General features: G+C 35.4%; 1 protein-coding gene across 1 annotated transcript; it reads right to left on the bottom strand.

The window, feature by feature from the left end:
- Positions 1-2,028: 2,028 nt before the first annotated feature.
- Positions 2,029-16,948, bottom strand: phb2a (prohibitin 2a). Its single transcript, XM_059502257.1, has 10 exons — positions 16,838-16,948; positions 16,041-16,170; positions 15,793-15,877; positions 14,751-14,830; positions 14,454-14,638; positions 11,953-12,082; positions 3,811-3,914; positions 3,154-3,231; positions 2,674-2,750; positions 2,029-2,334 (listed from the first exon to the last, which is right to left on the bottom strand). Exons 1-10 carry the CDS (start codon positions 16,856-16,858, stop codon positions 2,316-2,318), a joined length of 909 nt encoding a protein of 302 aa, XP_059358240.1. The 5' UTR covers positions 16,859-16,948; the 3' UTR covers positions 2,029-2,315.
- Between the last annotated feature and the right edge of the window lie 3,769 nt (positions 16,949-20,717).

Below are 20,717 nucleotides of genomic sequence, written 5' to 3'. Positions count from 1 at the left end.
CCCCTCCTAAATAGCACTCACTCACTCTAATCCAGTGAGATTTTAATATTCTCAAGAGACCCTATTTCTGAGAATCATGTTGAGACATGCTCTCAAACGTTCAGCAAATCCAAGGGTCTGTGTTGTGTACCACAGAGACATGCACACAAGCAGACAAGTCCCTTGCCACACCATTCTACATTAAGACTCCTCTTTATTTCCATTGTTCCAGAATTCCATGTAAAGGACATTTTCAACAAGAAACTAATGGCTTTGTATGTGGCGCCACCCATTGACTACCACCTCCTCTTTAGTGAAATCAATGTCTGTTCACCGCATGTTGCTGTCTGTTACTTGGAATCCTATTTATAGGTTTCTCTTTAAACATTCCTGAGTATTACAACCTCAAAAATACTCAATTTGAAAAAAAAAAGAAAAAGTCTGAGACCACTGAAAATCTGAGATTTTTTTGCCAGGGTTTTATGATTTTTAAAACTCTTTAACAACATCAAATTTTAATACATACAAAATATTAATTCATCCTGAAAATTAACTTATATATAAATTATATATTATATTATATATTATATATAAATATATACACACACAAATCCATAGAAGTATCCAAAATACAGCAAAAGCATTTATATTGTGAAATATTTTTTACTATTTAAAATACCTTCTTTCTATGGAAACCTGTTTCTGTCACTGAATAAAAAAAAAAAAGTTAATTGTGACTTCTCACAATTTTGTCAAGTTCGCAATTCTGACTTTACTCCACACAATTCTGAGAAATAGTCAGAATTCCAAGATATAAAGTTGCAATTCTGACTTTTTTCTTGCAATTATGAGTTTATATCTCGAAATTTTGACTTTTAATCTCATAATTTCGAATTCTAAAATCAGAATTATGAGTTTGAAAAAAAATCTAAATTTTGACACAAAGTTGCAATTACCTCGTTTAATTTTTTTTTACAGTTGTGCTGCTCCCATAGCTTTCTATTCAAATATATTTTACAATGTAATTTGCTCCTCTGTTCAAAGCTACATTTTCAGCATCATTACACCAATCTTTAGTGTAACATGATCCTTCAGAAACCATTCTAATATGCAGATTTGCTTTTCAAGAAACATTATTTTTATTATTGATATATTTAAAACAGTTAGGTACTTTTTAAGCTTGGAGTCAGTATATATATATATATATATATATATATATATATATATATATATATATATATGTGTGTGTGTGTGTATATATTTTCTTTTTTTGGGGGGGGGGGGGGGGGGGGGGTTGAGAAATTAACACTATTTATTAAGCAAGGATGATTGACAAAATATATTTATAATATTACAAAAGATTTCACTTTCAGATAAATGCTGTTCTTCTGAACTTTCGATTCATCAAAGAAACTTGAAAAAAATCTACCCAGCTGTTTTCAACATCATCATAATATTTTATATATATATATATATATATATATATATATATATATATATATATATATATATATATACACACACACACATACATACATACATATACATATATATATATATATATACACACACACACACACACACATATACATATATGTATATACACACACACATCTTTTTTTTGAGCAGCAAAGATTTTTGAAAGACCATGTGACTGGAGTAATGGTGCTAAAAATTCAGCTTTTAAAATATTTCTGTTGTATATTTTTATATTTTATTTTCTTTCTGTACTTTAGATCAAATAAACGTAGGCTTGGTGAGCAGAAGAGACTTACTGTACAAGAACATTTCCAAAGAAATAAATATCCCCCACAAATAGTCTTAAACACATTATTTAATCAAAATGTCTGCAAGTACAATAGGATTTCATAAAGTTTAAATTTTTAGAGAACATTGAATGGTTATAGTACTACTACTACTACTAATAATAATAATAAAAAAAAAAAACTTGGGCAAAAAAAAAAAAAAAAAGCTTTATGTTTTGTAAACAACCAATCAGCAATATTTAGGTATAACAGTGACATTTAGGAATATATGAACAAGTGACCATTTATTGTTTGCAGTGTTTATTTTGTGATCACCATTAGTATTTAGAGTTACCTAATATACCAAAACTCCCAATTCTTGAGCTGAATGTGCTAGAAAATAATCCTGAATGACTGAATCACTGTGTATAAACAGATGCATATACAGATGCATCTGTAAGACTGCCTGACCAATGTCTCATCTGAGACCCAGCAGAACTGTACTGTGAGAGGCTCGGCTCACAGTCACGTTTAGGGAATGGGAACACTGCTTACATATGGAATGCATATGTTCTTCATGGATGATGCTCTTCATTTCCCCAGTGACAGGCTGACAGAGAAGAAAAATGCAGAGATTACCGCTGAGGGAACTATGCTAACATATGGGCATTAATACATTTAAGACTAAAAGAGCTTTGGAAAAAACATGCATATGTGTTTAGTCTATTTATTGTTTAAGTTTAAGAGGAGAAAAAAAAAACAATGTGAGGATAGTATTAGATTGTTAGGTCAAGTCGTCCTGCTCAGATCAGAAAACCAAATACTTCTTTAGAAGATTTTACTCTTTTTATCTACAGCTGGGAATTTTTTAGTTAGTTATGAAGATCACAGCTGATGAAAAGAGAAGAAATAGTCAGAATTTTGTGAGTATCATTGGTTAGGATCTTACTTGTCAAAGGAGCTGTCCTGGAGGTTCAAAACGAGGCTGTCTGCGCTCAGGTACACTTTGTTCTGAGAAGCTGCCACCTGGTGATAACATACAAAGATTATGAGACAAGGACATTATTTCTTTCTTTTTTTACCCATTTCTCCAGTCTTCAGTGTCACATGATCCTTCAGAAATCATTTGGATATTCTGATCTAGGGCTCAGGAAACATTTCTAACTATTATCAAAGTTGAAAACAGTTGTGCTGCTTAATATTGAATAAATAAATGTTGTTCTTCTGAACTTTTTAAAGTGAAAATTTATATTAAATTATAAATATTTTAATGTCATTTTTGATTCATTAAATTCATCCTTACTGAATAAAAATATACATTTTAATAACTGTAAATCTTCATACGTACCAGAAATATTTAACTGGTAGTGTATCAACATCTGTTAACATGGGTCAGCCAATAATGTCTTTGTTTGAAGTCTTGTCTTACCGTTTTGGCAATATTTTGGGCTGCTCTGATACGTCTGAGTTTTAGGTAGCCAGGGTTCTTCGTTACAGCTTGACCCAACTGGAGCGCACAAACAAAAACAAAAGCAAATTACTCCGTACCCTTGCTTGTTTACCGTCAGCAGACAGCCATTGACCTGCGGCCCGTTTTAGAAACAGAATCGCATCATTTCAGCAGGAATGAATCCTGCAAAGTCATTTCTCGAGACACCAAATGTGTTGAAACATTACAAATTGAAAGAACAACTGAAAAATATCCATAATGCACAAAAAAAAAAGAGCGAACAAATGCTTTCAAATGTGTTTTGGTTGCTAATAGCTTGTTGAGAATGAGGGGGCAACAGTTCAAAATAGCCTAGATGTATGACTGCAACAACTGACTGTTGGCTTAATTAGCACAGAAGCAGTATTCATTAATTATATCCAATAATTACAGTAATTTACCACTCACAGATCTAGAACATAATAACAGGGAATAATAATTATATGAAACGAGGTGCTTGTGGCTGAAAATAGTGCATTTGGGACATTTTAAAGTAACAAAGGAAACCCCTTATAGTTTGAATAAAACAGAGACATTGTTTCAATGATCGTCAAAATGTGTTGCTGAAGTGGAGTGGAGAAAGCAGATACAGCATACCATTTTAGCAGCCTCAGCTTCACCCTCGGCCTGTATAATCTTCTGTCTCTGGTCCTGTTTGGCCTTCTCTACATAGAACTGAGCCCTTTGAGCCTCCTGCTGGGCTACACATCAACAAGAGAGACAGGTTATTTAAAAGAAAAAGGTCTCACATACACAGATATTATCCTTTTTCACCATGACATTTCATACAAACAGTTTTATGCAAGCTGTATACTGTTGTTTGGTCAATAGGCAATACTGATGAAATACAACAAAGTCATAGAATGACCAGAGTGCCCTCTAGTGGAGAGCATTAGGATAAGCAAAACTCTTTCTGAGAATTACTCAATGGTTTTTAGGATGAACTGATAATTATTTTCATTTTTACCAAAATGTCAAAATAATAAATGTTGCTGATTTTTCTACAGATGCAACTCCCACAGAGGGAAATTTCATTAAGAAAAAAAAAATGAAATAGAACACTTAAATGAAAAGCATATTGCTTACATTTGAAAAACAGACCTTGTAAAAATACAGAAACTAAAACTGCCACCAGGTGTAGGTAAATATCTTTATGAGTCATTCATTCATACATTCATTTTCTTCAAATTGCTGATTCATTCAGGAATTTAGTAAACAGCTCTCTTTATGAATGGGCTTTTGAATTAGAGAACATTAGTAATTCAGAAACTAAACACCGCTGTGTTGCTCAAAGACAACATGGACATGGACATTTTTCTGCTGTAAAGTTGGGCATTTTAACATGGGGTCTAAGGGACTGACTTCCTTTTACAGTTAGCCTCTAGCAGCCAGGTGACGAATTACAGTTTAAGTCACTTCCGTGTTAGCTTCATGAGAAAGAGTGAGAGGTAGCCGCTTGGTTAACACGTTAAGCAGACAGCACCAATTATTAGGTGACTATGTACATTGTAATTTTGGTTAAATTAGGATGCTTGGTTTAGGCAATTTTAGGTTATGCAATATGAATTACCAGTGGTGTAGTCTACGTAATGCACAGGTATACACTGTATCCCCACTAGGAAAGGTCAAGGATTTCCGTATACCCGCTTAAAAAAGCAAGAGGATACGTTCCAACATAGTTTTATAATAGAAATTTCATATGTTCATTCATAAATTCACCATGCATGTTTCCATCCAAAGAATCAAATTTAACTTATGCGCAAAACTGGAATATCGCATAAAACATTTGTTTCAAATCCAACAAGTCAAAGAGAACAAAAATGACACTTCCTGATAAACTGACACTAAATATCACTAAGAGAAGTAGAAGCCACTTAATATAATAATTTTCATATATGATGAATTATTCATGTCTAAGATAGAGCAGACGTGACACAATAAATGCTGTCATTGCTTTTGGAAATGGATGCTTGCTGTTTGGGAACGCATACAGTTCTGGGAAGCAGTTATACAGAAATACTTTGAAGACAGACTTACATCACGCATTTTTGAACGACCAAAACAACATTTCAGATACAGTGCAATGAGATCAGTGCACTGGTTAGTCAAGTTATTCCCCATTGTGCAAAGTCACATGACGTTTTTGATGCATATGGTGGGATTTATTCGTTAAATGTGTTTCCAGTTTATGCACATTTTTTCTTGTCGGATATTTTTTATTCCTACTCATTTGTGCGCAAGTTTTTTATGCGTATTGTTTTGAAATTATGCACATCTTGGCATTTCCGTAAAGCGCTCTTTTTCAATGCTATATTCCAAAATGCACAAAAATAGGTGGATGGAAACATAGCTAGTGACAAATCAGTCAACTGTCCCGAGCGTCTTTTACACTGACATCTGGCCTCTATCAGATAATCACTACCTGACCTGGTCTCGATTAAATTTGTTAGCTTTGCTTGGCGCAGGAGTTAAAGCAAAAAAAAATCCTGAGCCTGAACTTTTTTCCAGGGGCGAGGCATGGGCAGCACATGTAAAGCATGCATTGACTGTGACAACTTTAACATTTGAAAGGATACTATGGCAAAGTTATTGCTTTATTCAACCTGATTTTCTTTTTCATGAATATATGATTGACCTGCAGAATGAAAGCTGTATCATACACTTGGAAAATTATGAGCTATATCATCGCTTATTGACACTAGGGGTGTTACAATACAATTAGCTAGTGAGATGAGAAAGTACAGATACTTGGTTCACTAGAATGTGACAATATTTTAATAGTGTTTTTAAGAAGTTTTCAATAAAATGTTTGTCTTTTTATTACAAAAAGTAAAACAATGCAGTTGTATTTAGAAATATTTTAACTAATTTAGGGCTGTAACTAATGATTCTTTTGGTAATCAATTAATCTACTGATTATTTTGATTATTATTATTATGACTGAGTAATCCTATTTTGTATTTATTTTTTAGTTACACAAACAGACCTAAGTGAAAACCAGGCTTTAGTATGACTATTTATGTATAAACTAACAATGAGGCAATAATAATTGGCTCAAATAAAACATCAAAACCAAGAAATTACAAGATTGTATTGAACAACACTGTTAAAATACATAATGTAATATGCCTATATATAACATGAACATAACTTAAAGGTCCTATGACATGAAAATGTCACTTTCTGAGGTTTTTTAACATTATAATAAGTTCCCCTAGCCTGTATATGGTCCCCAAGTTTCTAGAAATTTTAATCGGTGTAAATCGAGATTTTGCTATCTTTCTCTGCCTTTGAGAAAATGGAAGCTCAACCGGGCTGATCTTGAATCTCCTCCTTGTGGCGTTATAAGGAGAAATGTTACCTCCCCTTTCTCTGCTTTGCCTGCCCAAATATTTACATATAATTCAGTCGCAATGTCAGCACAGGCATTACAAACAGACTTTTATGATATGGATTCGACAGCACCGCCACAAACAGTGAGTAACAGTGTTCATTAATGCCTGATCTGTGATCAGTGATTTCTGATGTGTAGCTAATTATTCAAGTTCACACAGACTTTCTTTATAAATCGTTTAATACTGTTTATGCATCAGTGATTCAAGCCAGTGACTAAACGATCAACTTCACGTTGTTTCTCTTAGTAGCATGAAACAAATCTGATATTTAAATTGTGATTTAACTACAGAGAGCGATCAAAGAACGCTCCCTTTTTTTTCGGAGCTGTCACACATCGCGAGTATATCTGCACTCTTGCCTAAACTGCCGTTACAATGAATGACGCTATTTTGCTACACAACAAAGCTCTTACTGTATTCATGTGGTGTATTCATTTGTTTGCTGTTAGTTGTTGTGAAAGCATTTTGTGAGAGAAAACGTGTTGCAATAATGACGAGATCTCTGCATTCATGCGATAAACAGACTCTACTCAATGCTCATCACTGCAGCCATTCATGTGATGGGACAAGATCGAAAAAATAATTATATAATCAATACTTCCACGATTCGTTAATCTCGACAGCTGTAATAGTAAAAAAAAAATCACAACAGTTGTCGTCAAGCATTCAAGCCAGAGGGCTAATATCAGGATATAAAAATGCTTTTTATTTCTAAATTTTAAATGTAAAAATCATACTAACAATATAAGTACACCTAAGGAAACATTAAAAAGCATTTAAAGAAAAGGAAATAATCCATGTCATGGGACCTTTAAGTACATTACAGGTCCTTCTCAAAATATTAGCATATTGTGATAAAAGTTCATTATTTTCCATAATGTAATGATAAAAATTAAACTTTCATATATTTTAGATTCATTGCACACCAACTGAAATATTTCAGGTCTTTTATTGTTTTAATACTGATGATTTTGGCATACAGCTCATGAAAACCCAAAATTCCTATCTCAAAAAATTTGCATATCATGAAAAGGTTGGGGGACCATGGGGGACCTGCGGAAGCAGTGGACTGAGTATGGAGTAGAAACATCCAGAGCCACCGTGCACAGGCGTGTGCAGGAAATGGGCTACAGGTGCCTCATTCCCCAGGTCAAGCCACTTTGGGCTACAGAGAAGCAGCACTGGACTGTTGCTCAGTGGTCCAAAGTACTTTTTTCGGATGAAAGCAAATTTTGCATGTCATTTGGAAATCAAGGTGCCAGAGTCTGGAGGAAGACTGGGGAGAAGGAAATGCCAAAATGCCTGAAGTCCAGTGTCAAGTACCCACAGTGAGTGATGGTCTGGGGTGCCATGTCACCTGCTGGTGTTGGTCCACTGTGTTTTATCAAGGGCAGGGTCAATGGAGCTAGCTATCAGGAGATTTTGGAGCACTTCATGCTTCCATCTGCTGAAAAGCTTTATGGAGATGAAGATTTCGTTTTTCAGCACGACCTGGCACCTGCTCACAATGTCAAAACCACTGGTAAATGGTTTACTGACCATGGTATTACTGTGCTCAATTGGCCTGCCAACTCTCCTGACCTGAACCCCATAGAGAATCTGTGGGATATTGTGAAGAGAAAGTTGAGAGACGCAAGACCCAACACTCTGGATGAGCTTAAGGCCTCTATCGAAGCATCCTGGGCCTCCATAACACCTCAGCAGTGCCACAGGCTGATTGCCTCCATGCCACGCCGCATTGAAGCAGTCATTTCTGCAAAAGGATTCCCCACCAAGTATTGAGTGCATAACTGAACATAATTATTTGAAGGTTGACTTTTTTTGTATTAAAAACACTTTTCTTTTATTGGTCGGATGAAATATGCTAATTTTTTGAGATTGGAATTTTGGGTTTTCATGAGCTGTATGCCAAAATCATCAGTATTAAAACAATAAAAGACCTGAAATATTTCAGTTGGTGTGCAATGAATCTAAAATATATGAAAGTTTAATTTTTATCATTACATTATGGAAAATAATGAACTTTTATCCCAATATTTAAATTTTTTGAGAAGGACCTGTATGTAGTAAAACAAATACCTGCAGAGGGCGCCAACGGCCTGGTGACGTTTGACTTTACAGCTTGATTAAACAATGTTTAAATCCATTAAATTTTAATATTTGGCCACGTGCAGAAACATTTTTTTTTTTAAATCGCGATGTACAATACAATGGCATATTTAAACATATAGGTTGATGTATCTGCTGTATTGGCAAAGGTTTATAAATGATTTACGTTACAAATCTAGGGAGATAATGCACACGGTTTTTCCAGATTACGTTAAGCAATTAAAATTCACAGCGTATACAGAGGAAGAGTTTAGCCCCTTTCACACATACAGTCTTTACTGGTAAAGTTACCATTAATAGATCATGTGTGAACAGGACCTTTTCAGAAATCTCGGTAGTGTTGTCACGATACCAAAATTCCAGTATTCGGTACCGATACCAGTGAAAATCCACGGTTCTCGGTACCAATTTAGGTACCAAAGCAAAACACAAAAATATGCTAATTAAAAAAAATAACTTTTTAGCACTAAAAATAAAACCAATGCCATTCTTTATACTTTTTTACAATTGTGTTTAAAGTTTTTCTACAAGTTATATAATTATGAAAAACAGTAAACAAGTTTCACCCAAATTTAATTTGTCTTTTAATTTATGAAATTTAAACACATTTTATTTTTGGTAAATAAAGAGGATTTGCTATTAAAATTAAAACATGGAAGAAATATTGTGATTTATTTCTTTAAAAAATAAAATTTTATAAATTTTTTCAACAGTAGTAGCAGTATCACATACATTTTACTAAATAATAGTAATATTTCTAGCACAATGCCTTTATGTAAAAATTAACTTTTAGGCCTAATGAATGCATATTTATCATTTTAACTGAACTTAAGACTGGTGGTGATGCTTAAGATATTTTTGGTCATTGAGGGTTTCTGTAAAAAATATTAAAAATAGTAATAGATCATATTAATTATTATTAAAAGATAATACTACTACTAATTCTACTATCATACTAATGTATATACAATGCACTATGAATTGATGAGCTGCTGGGTTCATGAATATTTATCACGTTGTCTGCGTTCGGTCAAACTGATTTGCTGAAAACAAAACAGGGACGGTACTAAATCAGCACCAGCCAATGAAATTCCCATTTGCGCATTAGCTCCGCCCACTACCGGAGAAACCGGTATGTCTTCTGCTTGTTCGAAAATGAATATAAATAATTCTAAATGAACTCCATTATTTTGACAGGAGAAGACAACAAAGAATAGTTTCCATATAGCGTGTCGATTCAGCGTGGTAAGACTCTCGCTCTCTCTCTCTTTGCATGTGTGAGAAACGGCGCTATCAGTAAAGCGACGGTGAGTCGTGCGACTTCACAAAGAGTTTACAGAGCATCAAATACAGGTGTACTGTGCGTCCATTGAGATGAACTGAAAAGTTCAGATCGCTTGATGGAGAGAGAACTCTGAAGCTCAGATGCTGAAATTAATGCAAGCGCCGTGCGCTTCAGTCTATGTAGTAAACAAACCCGCACATCTCTGCCATTCATTAATTCACACAGAGACGCGCAGAACACGGATTCATATTTCAAACAACTTTTGCGGCTTAACATTTACAGATACTGGTCCATATGGAGATTTGATTTGATTAATTTATGCTAACTTTGACAAATTCCATGACTGTCCATATTAAAATGTAAGTTTCATTTTCATGACTGGATTTTGAGATTCTGTCCTCGTTTTCTGCTTCGCGGAAATCATAGCACTGAACCGGGTTTCAACGGGACCTCGGTACTACGGGTACTTAGAGAAACCTGGTACCGTCACATTTACATTTTTTTAGTACCGACTTGGTTCCGAAGTACCGGGTCTTTTGACAACACTAAATCTCGGTAAATATGTTTTGGCGATCATATGATTCTAATGGAGATGACATGATTACTCTGAGTTGTTTACAAAGCTCCGCTGCTTTATAATGAGCTTTTCCATGTAAATACACGCTAGATGGATATATTTGACCATTTCGCCTCACAGCTTTTTGTCACGCTTCTCCATTCATCAGGGCTGTGACTCTGCAATTGAATACTATTATGCGCGTCTCATCTTTATATTCTGACTGGCTACTAATGTTAGTTTGGTTGAGAGTGAAAGTTGTACCTCTCATACCATTGGTAGGCGAACGGATGGACTCAAAAGTGATAAATCAAAAAGATTCTTCATTTTATTTATTTTTTGTTATGTAGGATTAAATTCTGCATGCCGGAAATCCGGCACGGTGCCGGAGAGCTTTAAGCCCTGTTGGCGGCATAAAGGAAAAGTATGCAATTATTTGTGAATTTAACTGACTGAAAACCAAAGTAAATGAGGGGAGTTGAAAGATTTCTTATCCTGTGGCTCCCTCTAGTGGGCTGAAGTTGTCCTCTAAAGAGGGAATTTTTGCTCAATCAATGCAAGTCTATGGGAAACCTTTGATTTATGATATACGAAAAATAAGTCTCAGTTAGAAAAGATGTAGAAACAAACTACAGATTGGGTCCAATGTTCCTGAAGAGTTTGGTTCCTGTAGCATTAAAGCCCTAGGAGGAGATACAGTACAGTTGAAAATTCTTGGTCTCAAAAGAATAAGAAGTTTAAATAGTATAACAGTATGTTTCTCAAGCCAACATAATAGCCCAGCTAATAACTTAAGTTCCATTAGTGTGGAGGACCATTGAATGCTGGAGAGATAACACAGATAGGCTACTGTTTATATGTCTGTGTGCAGCAGTTAAACTGAATAAAATGTTTATTTCTCCTTGTTTCAGATGATGAGAGATGAGAACTACTGACAAGCCTTGTGGACAGAAAGTCAGGATATGGAATTTAAAAACAGGCACTCTTAAATGTGCAATGAAAATTGCCAGCTGATAAAACCTGTGCTCCAAGGACCATATTCTTAAGATAAATGTAACTGTGTTAAATGATTAAAACTAAACAGAAGAAAATCAGTCCAGTCTCCCCAGCTGTAAATGTTATTGGCTGTGAAATTCTTCAGTTTCTTATAATAAATTGACATGTTGATGTCACATAAGCACTCTTTCAGAATGCTCTCAGTTACATGTTGCATATTGTATGCATTAGTGAGTGTGGTGGTGGTGAAAGGGTGTCGCTTTGGGATGGTGAGTAGCTATGAGACTGCATGAAAAATCTAATTATACCCACTACAAAAAACAAAAAAAACACTATGTATTACCATTACCAAGAGTGCATAAAAGGGTGCATAGATTACATATTTCAGTACTACTAACCAACTTGTTTGGCCTCCACAGCAGCAGTGTACTCTTTGCTGAAGCTGAGCTCTGTGATGGCCACGTCATCCAGGATGATGTTAAAATCTTTAGCTCTCTCGATTAGATCTCGCCTTATGAGTAGTGACACCTGCACACAAAAATAAAACACATTAATAATAGCTAGGCTGATTTTCTCAGTAACTGATCAACTTATTTAAACCATCAACAAACATGCAGATACAATGAGGTCCAAAAGTGAAAGTGCTTATATTCAGAAATGTTCTGATTTAATACAAAGTTTTTAACAAAGGAATATATGGATGTCCTAGTATTTGCCATGTCCTTTTTCTGCTTTACTGACAGTAACATTGGAACTGACATGAACTCCGCAAGTTTGTGTAAATCTCATGTTACCCAACTCAAACTCATGTTGATATGATAATGTAATACAACTGTAATACATTTTGGTCACAAGTCAAAATTTCTAGACTTGACCGAACAAGCAGACACTTTCATTTGAAATATTTCATGTAGTGTGTCTCAGCTGTATCAGATGAGAATGTGTGAAATAACAGCCCGTTTTCTTAAACAGCTCTGTAACTAAATAAAGGCAGGGCTTCTTATCCTCCATAGAGAGGTAACAATTTCTTTCTCACACCAGGATCAGACCTGAGAATCTGCTGACAGTGTTTAAGTCAAAGGTCAGGGGCAGAAGGTGAATGTATGGGTTAGGAGTGAATCTTATAAGAAATTATAATAGTATCTGCATTGAGATAAATACCTGATAACATCGATCCTATTCTTTTGGGAATGTCTATGCTATGAGCATGTCATTCCAAACCTGTATATTGTTGACTTTTTTCAGTTCAAAACAAACAAACAACAAAAATTTTTTTTTTTAATGTGTTCACATTTTTCCAATTAAGCAAATGGGGACTGAGCTTACCAAGCACCAAAAAATTGGTGCGCAGTCAATTCTTGCTCAGCTGCTCGGATTGAGTTGGGCAGGTTATTCCACCAGGAGGGAACAGTTAATGAAAAAGTCAGTAAAAAGTGATTTTGTGCCTCTTTGAGATGGCACATTAAAGTGATGTTCACTTGCAGAATGCAAGCTTCTAGAGGTCACATAAGTCTGAAGTAATTAATTTAGGTAAAGGGGTGCAGAGCCAGTGGTGTTTTTTTAGGCAAACATAAATGCCTTTAATTTTAGCAGCTATTGGTAACCAGTGCAAATTGAAAAACAGAGGTGTGACGTGTATTTTTTGGGGCTCATTAAAAAGGAATATTAGTGCCGCATTCTGGATTAATTGTATAGGTTTGATAGAAATGGTTGGAAGACCTGCCAAGAGAGAATTGCAATAGTCCAGACTGGACAGAACAAGAGTCCGAAAGAATGTTCCGAAAGAAAGGGCCTGATCTTCTTGATGTTGAATAAAGCAAATCAGCAGGATTGGACATTTTAGCAATGTGGTCTGAGAAAGTCAGCTGATCATCAATCATAACTCCAAAGTTTCTGGCTGTTTTTGAAGGAGTTATGCTTGATGTGAAATTGTGATGAAATATGGAATCACAAGCAGTTCTCTCTCGGCAAGGTTGAGTTGAAGGTGATGGTCCTTCATCCAACAAGAAATGTCTGTTAGACAAGCTGAGGATCATCAGGATGTTATGAGATGTAGAGTTGAGTGTCATAAGCATAGCAGTGATATGAAAAGTCATGTTTCTGAATGACAGAACCTAGTGATGCCATGTAGACAAAGAAGAGAAATGTCCCAAAAACTGAATTAATTAACCCAAAATAACAATTGCTGAACCGGATTGAGACGGAGGAGGAAATCAACTAATAAAAACAATATTTATCAATAGGCTAACTGTTTAAATTCTACTATAACAAATGTTTTGAAACAGCTACATGTCTATTATAACTGTAAAAACAATGATTTAAACAACAAATTTTTAAAGTTATGACCAGTCTTGAAGAAAAAAAGAAAAAATAGATGACTAAAGCCCCTTTCACACTGCGATTCCGGAAAATACACAGGTAATGTATGCCGGCAATTGTTCCCGGGTCACTAGATTTTGCACTTTCACACTGCCAGTGATTATCCGGAATATGTGCATAAAGGTCCTGTAAACAACCTTTAACGGCATTAGTTCTGGCTTCTGTTCACACCGCGCTCGTTCTGGGTCTGAACCCGGCAATGTTACTAGATCCGGAATCAATCCCAGGACGTGTTTGCATTCACACAGAAGGTGTCCCGGCAATATTTCCGCAATTTTCCAAGTCCAACGTGCAGTGTGAAAAGGGCTTCACTTTTTAAGACTAGTGTAAACAATTAATGCAACTGGCCCCTGGTTTGCTATGATAAACAGCCAAATTAAAGTGATCTCTCTCATGGATGAGCTCCACCACTGATTCAACATGCCCAATTAGCCAAAAAAGGCAACAGTCACAGAACAAAACAAAAAAAAAAACTAAACGCTGAAACCGGATTATTGACTTGATAGTCTTGATTCCGTACCTGGGCTCTCTGTGTGATCAGTTGGGAGGCATTGAACTTGGCCACCACACTCTTAAGCACCTCATTGACGATAGAAGGAAGCACACGTTCGTCGTAGTCTTTCCCCAGCTGCTGGTACATGACCGGCAATTGGGAGGCAATTGGTCGAGACAGCACACGAAGACCAATGTTTACCATCTGAAGATCTGTGATGGACAGAGTCACATGAACTCTTTTAACTGGCACAGGGTATTGCCTAGTAACATAATCTGGAACTTTATCAATTCATTGTTTAGCATTTATGAGAATCAAGATCACCTTTGCTTCCAGTGAGGGATGAAATCTTCCTGGGCCTGGCTCGAATATCATAGATGATAGGGTACTGGAACCACGGTATCCTAAATGTAAGACAGACTTATTGTAACTTTCTGCAGCATTTGCTCCCTTTCCAAGTGTAGGCAGAATGTCTAATTGATTAAGTCTGCCAAGCTCCAAAAAAAAAAAAAAAGGAATTTTAAGAAATTGTTGTTTATTGTTGATTATTGATGGCACCATCAAAATGAGATGGCAAACAAACTCATCTACATCTTGGATGAGTATGGAGCTTATAATATGACAACTAACTGAATTTGTATTGTGTAAATTTGAATAACCGACAAGTGTCATTTAACAAAGCTGAATATTATGTGGCATTTAACATAGATCTGAATTAGATTTTTTTTTCACTTGAAAATTAAACATTTGAAATTTACACAATTTAATATTTTTATGGCAGCGTTTTATACACGTTTTTTCAAACAGCAAATGTTTTGTTCTGAAATCTTAAGACTGCAAATATCCAGTTTTTAAAAATACAGCTTCAAGTTTTCAAGAAGAAAAGGATTTTCGGAACATCAAATTCAATATTCTAAAATTCAGTACACAGAAATTCAGATCGTAGAGAAACTAGGTCAGAGGTAATCCATGGGGAAATGTGGATGATCTCCGAAAAGTCAAACAAAGCCTTTTAGCCAATTAGTAGTTTTCTGGTGAGAGGGTGCAGTTCAAACTCTACCTAAACATTAATCACCCAGAGGTAGCCTAAGTGATTCTTAAACATTTATGGTTTATATACTTGTACATTAGGTTAAGCATTCTCAACATTTGAAAAATTTGTCTAAGCATTCTCTGGTGTGAAGGATCATGTGACAGTGAAGAGTAATGGCCGTTGAAAATTCAGCTTTGTCATGACAGGAATAAATCACATTTAACAAAATATTCAAATAGAAAAAGAAACTCATAATTTTTCAGTTTTTTTGTGTACTATTACTATTATAATGAGAGCTCATGGCTCTAATGAAAACCTCTGCATTTAATGTACCTGAAGTGCAATCCTTCTGCAAGCACAGTATCCATCTGCATTCCTCCAATTCTGCTGAAGATAATGGCTCTCTGGCCACCCTCCACTACAAACACAGCAAAACACAATTAGTTATAAAACTTCAAATAAACAATTAATATTCTCCTTTGGAATTCTACACAAGTAAGAAACGTGTATGGGTTTAGAACATGTGAGTGAGTAAAGAGCCCATCTTAAATCCTTCTTTATTTTGTTAGCATGAGTTTTACCTGTGTATGTGGCTTCTTTGACCCCATAGGCAAGAGCTCCAGCTCCAATGAGGAGCTTGATACCCACCCCAGCCCCTCGCGGGCCAGACCCCATCCTGCCGACAATCTGCCTCAGCTGTTGCAAAAAACCCTAAAACAGAAAATCAGAATTTTTGAATACATCTTAAAATAACAACGTAAATTGTATAAATTATGTTGTCTGATATCTAGACAGCACATTTTATATTCTACATGCTTGATCTTCCTAATAATACATAGGCATTGTGTTTATAAAGACAAGCATTGAAGAGGCAATGACATAGCGGTGGGAACTGTGTGTACATGTATGTTTTTCATGTATACATGTTTCAATGTAACCTACAAAAATACATGAAAATAGATACAGTTCTTTAAAAAATGTTATTAGCTAATTAGTTAATTCAAGTGTGCCAAAATGACCTTGTCTACGACAGACGAGGGGCAACTTTAAAACACGTAACGTTAACTTATATAACTTCACATCACTGACACACATTGTCATTTAAAACTATGAATGCGCTATAACACAATAATCGTGTTATATAATTGATGACAATCACATACATAAAGTTATACAAGGTTACATCATAGTGGCATAGCTGGACGTTGCAAAGCTAGCACACAACTAGCATAGCTTTTCTTAAAACATAAATAAGCACATAAAATTAAGTGCAAACTGCTAGACACTAGTTATTTAAAATGCAGTTATTACCCGCAAACAAAATGTTTCTACACATTTCTAATGCTTTCTTTAGATTTTAAAATGTTAACTAACTTACTCCGGGATCATTACTCGCCATGCTGTCCTGTGTCCTGCTCTCCGCTGTAGGTCACATGTGACAGTCCAAGCACGTGGTGCTGCAAGTCCTCGGTCACCCCGTGGCACCGTGGGAGTTGTAGTCTTCTGGAGAAGCTGAAGTGCAGCAGTGAAATGAACGTGATGAACGTGATCAAACCGCGAACATTTTCATTATACCACTGTGAAGAAGATTGTGTGACTGTGTATGCGTAGTTGTGTTTAACTTTAATTGCATGCCACTTTTGGATCTGTTTGGGAAAACACATAAGAGTAGCCTACATCACTGGTTCTCAATTTCATACCCGGGCCCCTGCTATGCACATTTTGCATGTCTACCTTATTTAACAGAACTGATTCAGATTATCAACTGGACATACAAAATGTGCAGGACTGGAATTGAGAACCACTGGATAAATGAATGTGTCAGGAGGTGGCAGTAGAGAACTCTTGTTTACGTAGACTCGGGCTCTAAAACAGCTGAACTGCTATTTATATAACTATATGTTAGACAGACATATGTCCATTGTACATAAATCTTCATATACATCATTCACAGTTGGTTTTTCTTTATGTCTGTTCATTCTATGGTATGAATCTCCAACCCAAAACTAATTCAAATCATTAGATCAAGGGTTTTCAAATCTGTCCAGGAGGGTGCCCAGCACTACACATTCAACTTATCAGCCCTTTAGTAGAGAGCAAGACCTGCAGTGGGTGTGTCCGATAAGGGAGTCATACAAAATATGCAGTGCAGGTTTGAAAGGACAGTGAAGAACAGGTTTGAAAACCCCATGCATTTGATTTCCATTATTGTATTGCTGGTTTGTTTTCATTTTAGTATTATTTAAATAAGTTTAAAGGCACTGTGTAATTAATCTGCAATGAGTTTTCATTTGATTTTATTTGAACCAACATAATTCAGTAATTGCAATTTTTTTTTAAACAAATTATCATTTCTTATTTCTTTAATACTATTCAAATAAAATCATTTCTGGTTTCTGGGGTGAAATTCTCTTGGAAAGCTTTGTGAAATTCACCTTAGAGGCCATACAACTGCAGTAGTTTGTTTTGTATGGGTGGCATATTTAAAAGGCAACCCACCCACAAAACTGCAGAAATTGCAGACTTTGTAAATGCCACCATTGCTGCATGAGTAAACGCTTTAATTGCTTGGAAAATGCTGGAACATTTAAGCAAAAAAATATTTTTTATCTTAATCCACGGTTCATGAAAATCAATTCCATCAAACAAAGAGTCATAAATAAACACATTTAATGCGTTATTAAGCAAGACTGTCTACTTCCAAACCATCCTCATTTTTCCACAAAGCTTCAGTTTGTCATAGACCCATTCCTAATCATTTTATCACTCAAGATACTTTGAAAATGTCTTTTTATTTCAAAAATCTTTTTTCACAAATAATTTTGGTTTATAGGTGTGACGAGTGGGGCGGGGCCGAGGGACATGGGAGCGAGGCCGGTGGAGTGATTGGAGATGAGCTACACCTGTTCGACCCACCGGTCTCGAGGCCCACGGAGGAGATGGAAGGATATAAAACTGGAGCGACGACAGTGAAGGACGAGAGAGGACCAGGCCTGGGCTTTTAGTTGTGTTTTGGTTTTTATTTGCGCGCACCAGTCGTCCGTGAGGGGCTGGTGCGCTGTTTTGTGTTTATTTTGCTTTATTAAAATGTTGTTTGATTGTCCGCCGGTTCCCGCCTCCTTCTTCCGGATGAATATGAAGGTTGTTATCATTACAATAGGTTTTCCACAACATGTATGGCGCACAGTGTATTTATTTCTATGTGTCAGATATACCTGACACGATTGACTGTCCTGCTCCAAATCCTGCTGAATCTGTCACTTTTTACCCTTGCTTGTCACAATGGCAGATGGTGGATGTATGAATTTCACACTGACAATAACACTTTGAACACCCATGTGATGCTCACTGTGCTGTCATTGTGTGACCTTTGACTAGTCTGACATCAGCCCATCTGGCATCTCCTGGGCTGAGGCATTCATTCATTGGCATTCACTTCAATACATCCAAGTGTTGGCCTGTTCACCAGTGTATAAACAAACTCAGGTCAATTGAGTCAAATAAAAAGAAGAGCCAATAAGATCAGCTGGCACTTCAAATGATATCATGTCAGTGCAAATGTATAATATCAGAAGGGTCAATGTAATAGTGTTTTCTCAGGTCACAATGTGAAAATTTTTTTCCTCATGGTATGATTAAAATATAAAACAAATAAAATTTTTAAACAAATGTAACTTTTTACAGATACAGCACTTTCACTGTTTTTGTGTTCTAGAGTCTACTCTAGACAGACTGTCGGTCTTTGTATTATTGGAGGGGATTTTCAGCTTCTCTTTTTGTGGATGCAAAAGGTAGTGACATCTTTATGAGTGAGTAAATTAGTTATTCACTCAACAGATTTGTTCAACACTCATTCAGGAAGTAAGAGCAAATGTTGTGCACTAATGCTACTTTGTTTCTGTATTTTTGTTAGGGATATTATACAAAATAACAGGCAATGTTATGAAAAAAAAGTTAAGTTATTAACTTTTAATAATATAATAGGTTATATCACTCATTTGTGCTTTAGTACTTAATACAAGCATGGCTATAATTACTGGTAGCCTATAGCCAAATCAAAAACTATAACTTTTGGAAGGACAACACTGCTTGTATGTGCACAATTACATGTCTTATGCTGGTTTGTCATATGCTTTCATGAATATGTATACTAGCACATTTTCACATTTTCAATTTGAAAACACACTAAAATAAATTAATTCAGGTTCTTTAGTCTGCTCTGGGACAGAGGCTTCATATATACAATCCTTTCATTTTAAGCTTCAATCTTGACTCAGTTCACACAGGGGAACACAAGGACATCTCTGCCAAGAGCAAAGAGAGCTCAAATTTGACTTTGATTATGTTTTTTCTTCCTTGGTATGGACTCTTTAGAATAGCTTGTGAAAAAACATGTTATGGTCAATTTATGAATGTGTAACATGGAAACTTGTGGTCTAAATTTAACTTAGCCTAAATAGATTTTTTTGTATGTTTATAGAGAGAGGTCTGTTGAAATAAGTGACTCTCAAAATCAAGTGGTTTCATTTAAAAACCTTGTAAATGACTTTTGAAAAGATAGCTTTTTTCACGACAGATATGAATTCAGTGAGGTTCACCAACTGCGAGTGCACTTGCGTTTTAGCAGCACTCTTAAAAAAGCCAGAAATTTGTTTAGTGTAATTGGCATCTTGTGAACTTTATGTAAAAGCAAATATAGCAGCACAGATAATCCTGGATATCTTGATCTGTTGTAATGACCATAATATATATATATATATATATATATATGAGAAAACAAATAAATATAAAACAATAAGTTTACACATTTTGCATATTATATGTTTTATAAAATATTCATGATCTGCATGTCACATGATACGCAATAACTTGTATATTGCTTAACATATAAAGATATTACATATTCTTGTGTGAAAATATTTTCTTTTATATAACGTCATTGTCTGCGTGTGAAATGCGAATTGTAGAAGCATTTAAAATATGATTTGTAGAAGCACTACTGTGTATTAATCTAGTAGTAACTTTATTAGAAATGTATTTGCAGTTGTATTACCATTTTCTCGCATTTTAAATGCACTGTGAATTTCTGCATGTAATCGCCATTCTTGCCATATATACATATTTCCATTTCCATTTATACACTTCTTTGTTAATTTGTCAAGTAAAAAAAAGAATAATAATTTCGTAGAGACTTGAAAGTCTTCAGGCTGAAAGATTAGATGAATGAACAGATGAGGGGAACTGGAATGGTGAACGAA

The sequence above is a fragment of the Carassius carassius genome, chromosome 20 (genome assembly GCF_963082965.1).
Source record: "Carassius carassius chromosome 20, fCarCar2.1, whole genome shotgun sequence".
NCBI lineage: Eukaryota > Metazoa > Chordata > Actinopteri > Cypriniformes > Cyprinidae > Carassius > Carassius carassius.
This window is presented reverse-complemented; position numbering and strand designations above follow the sequence as displayed.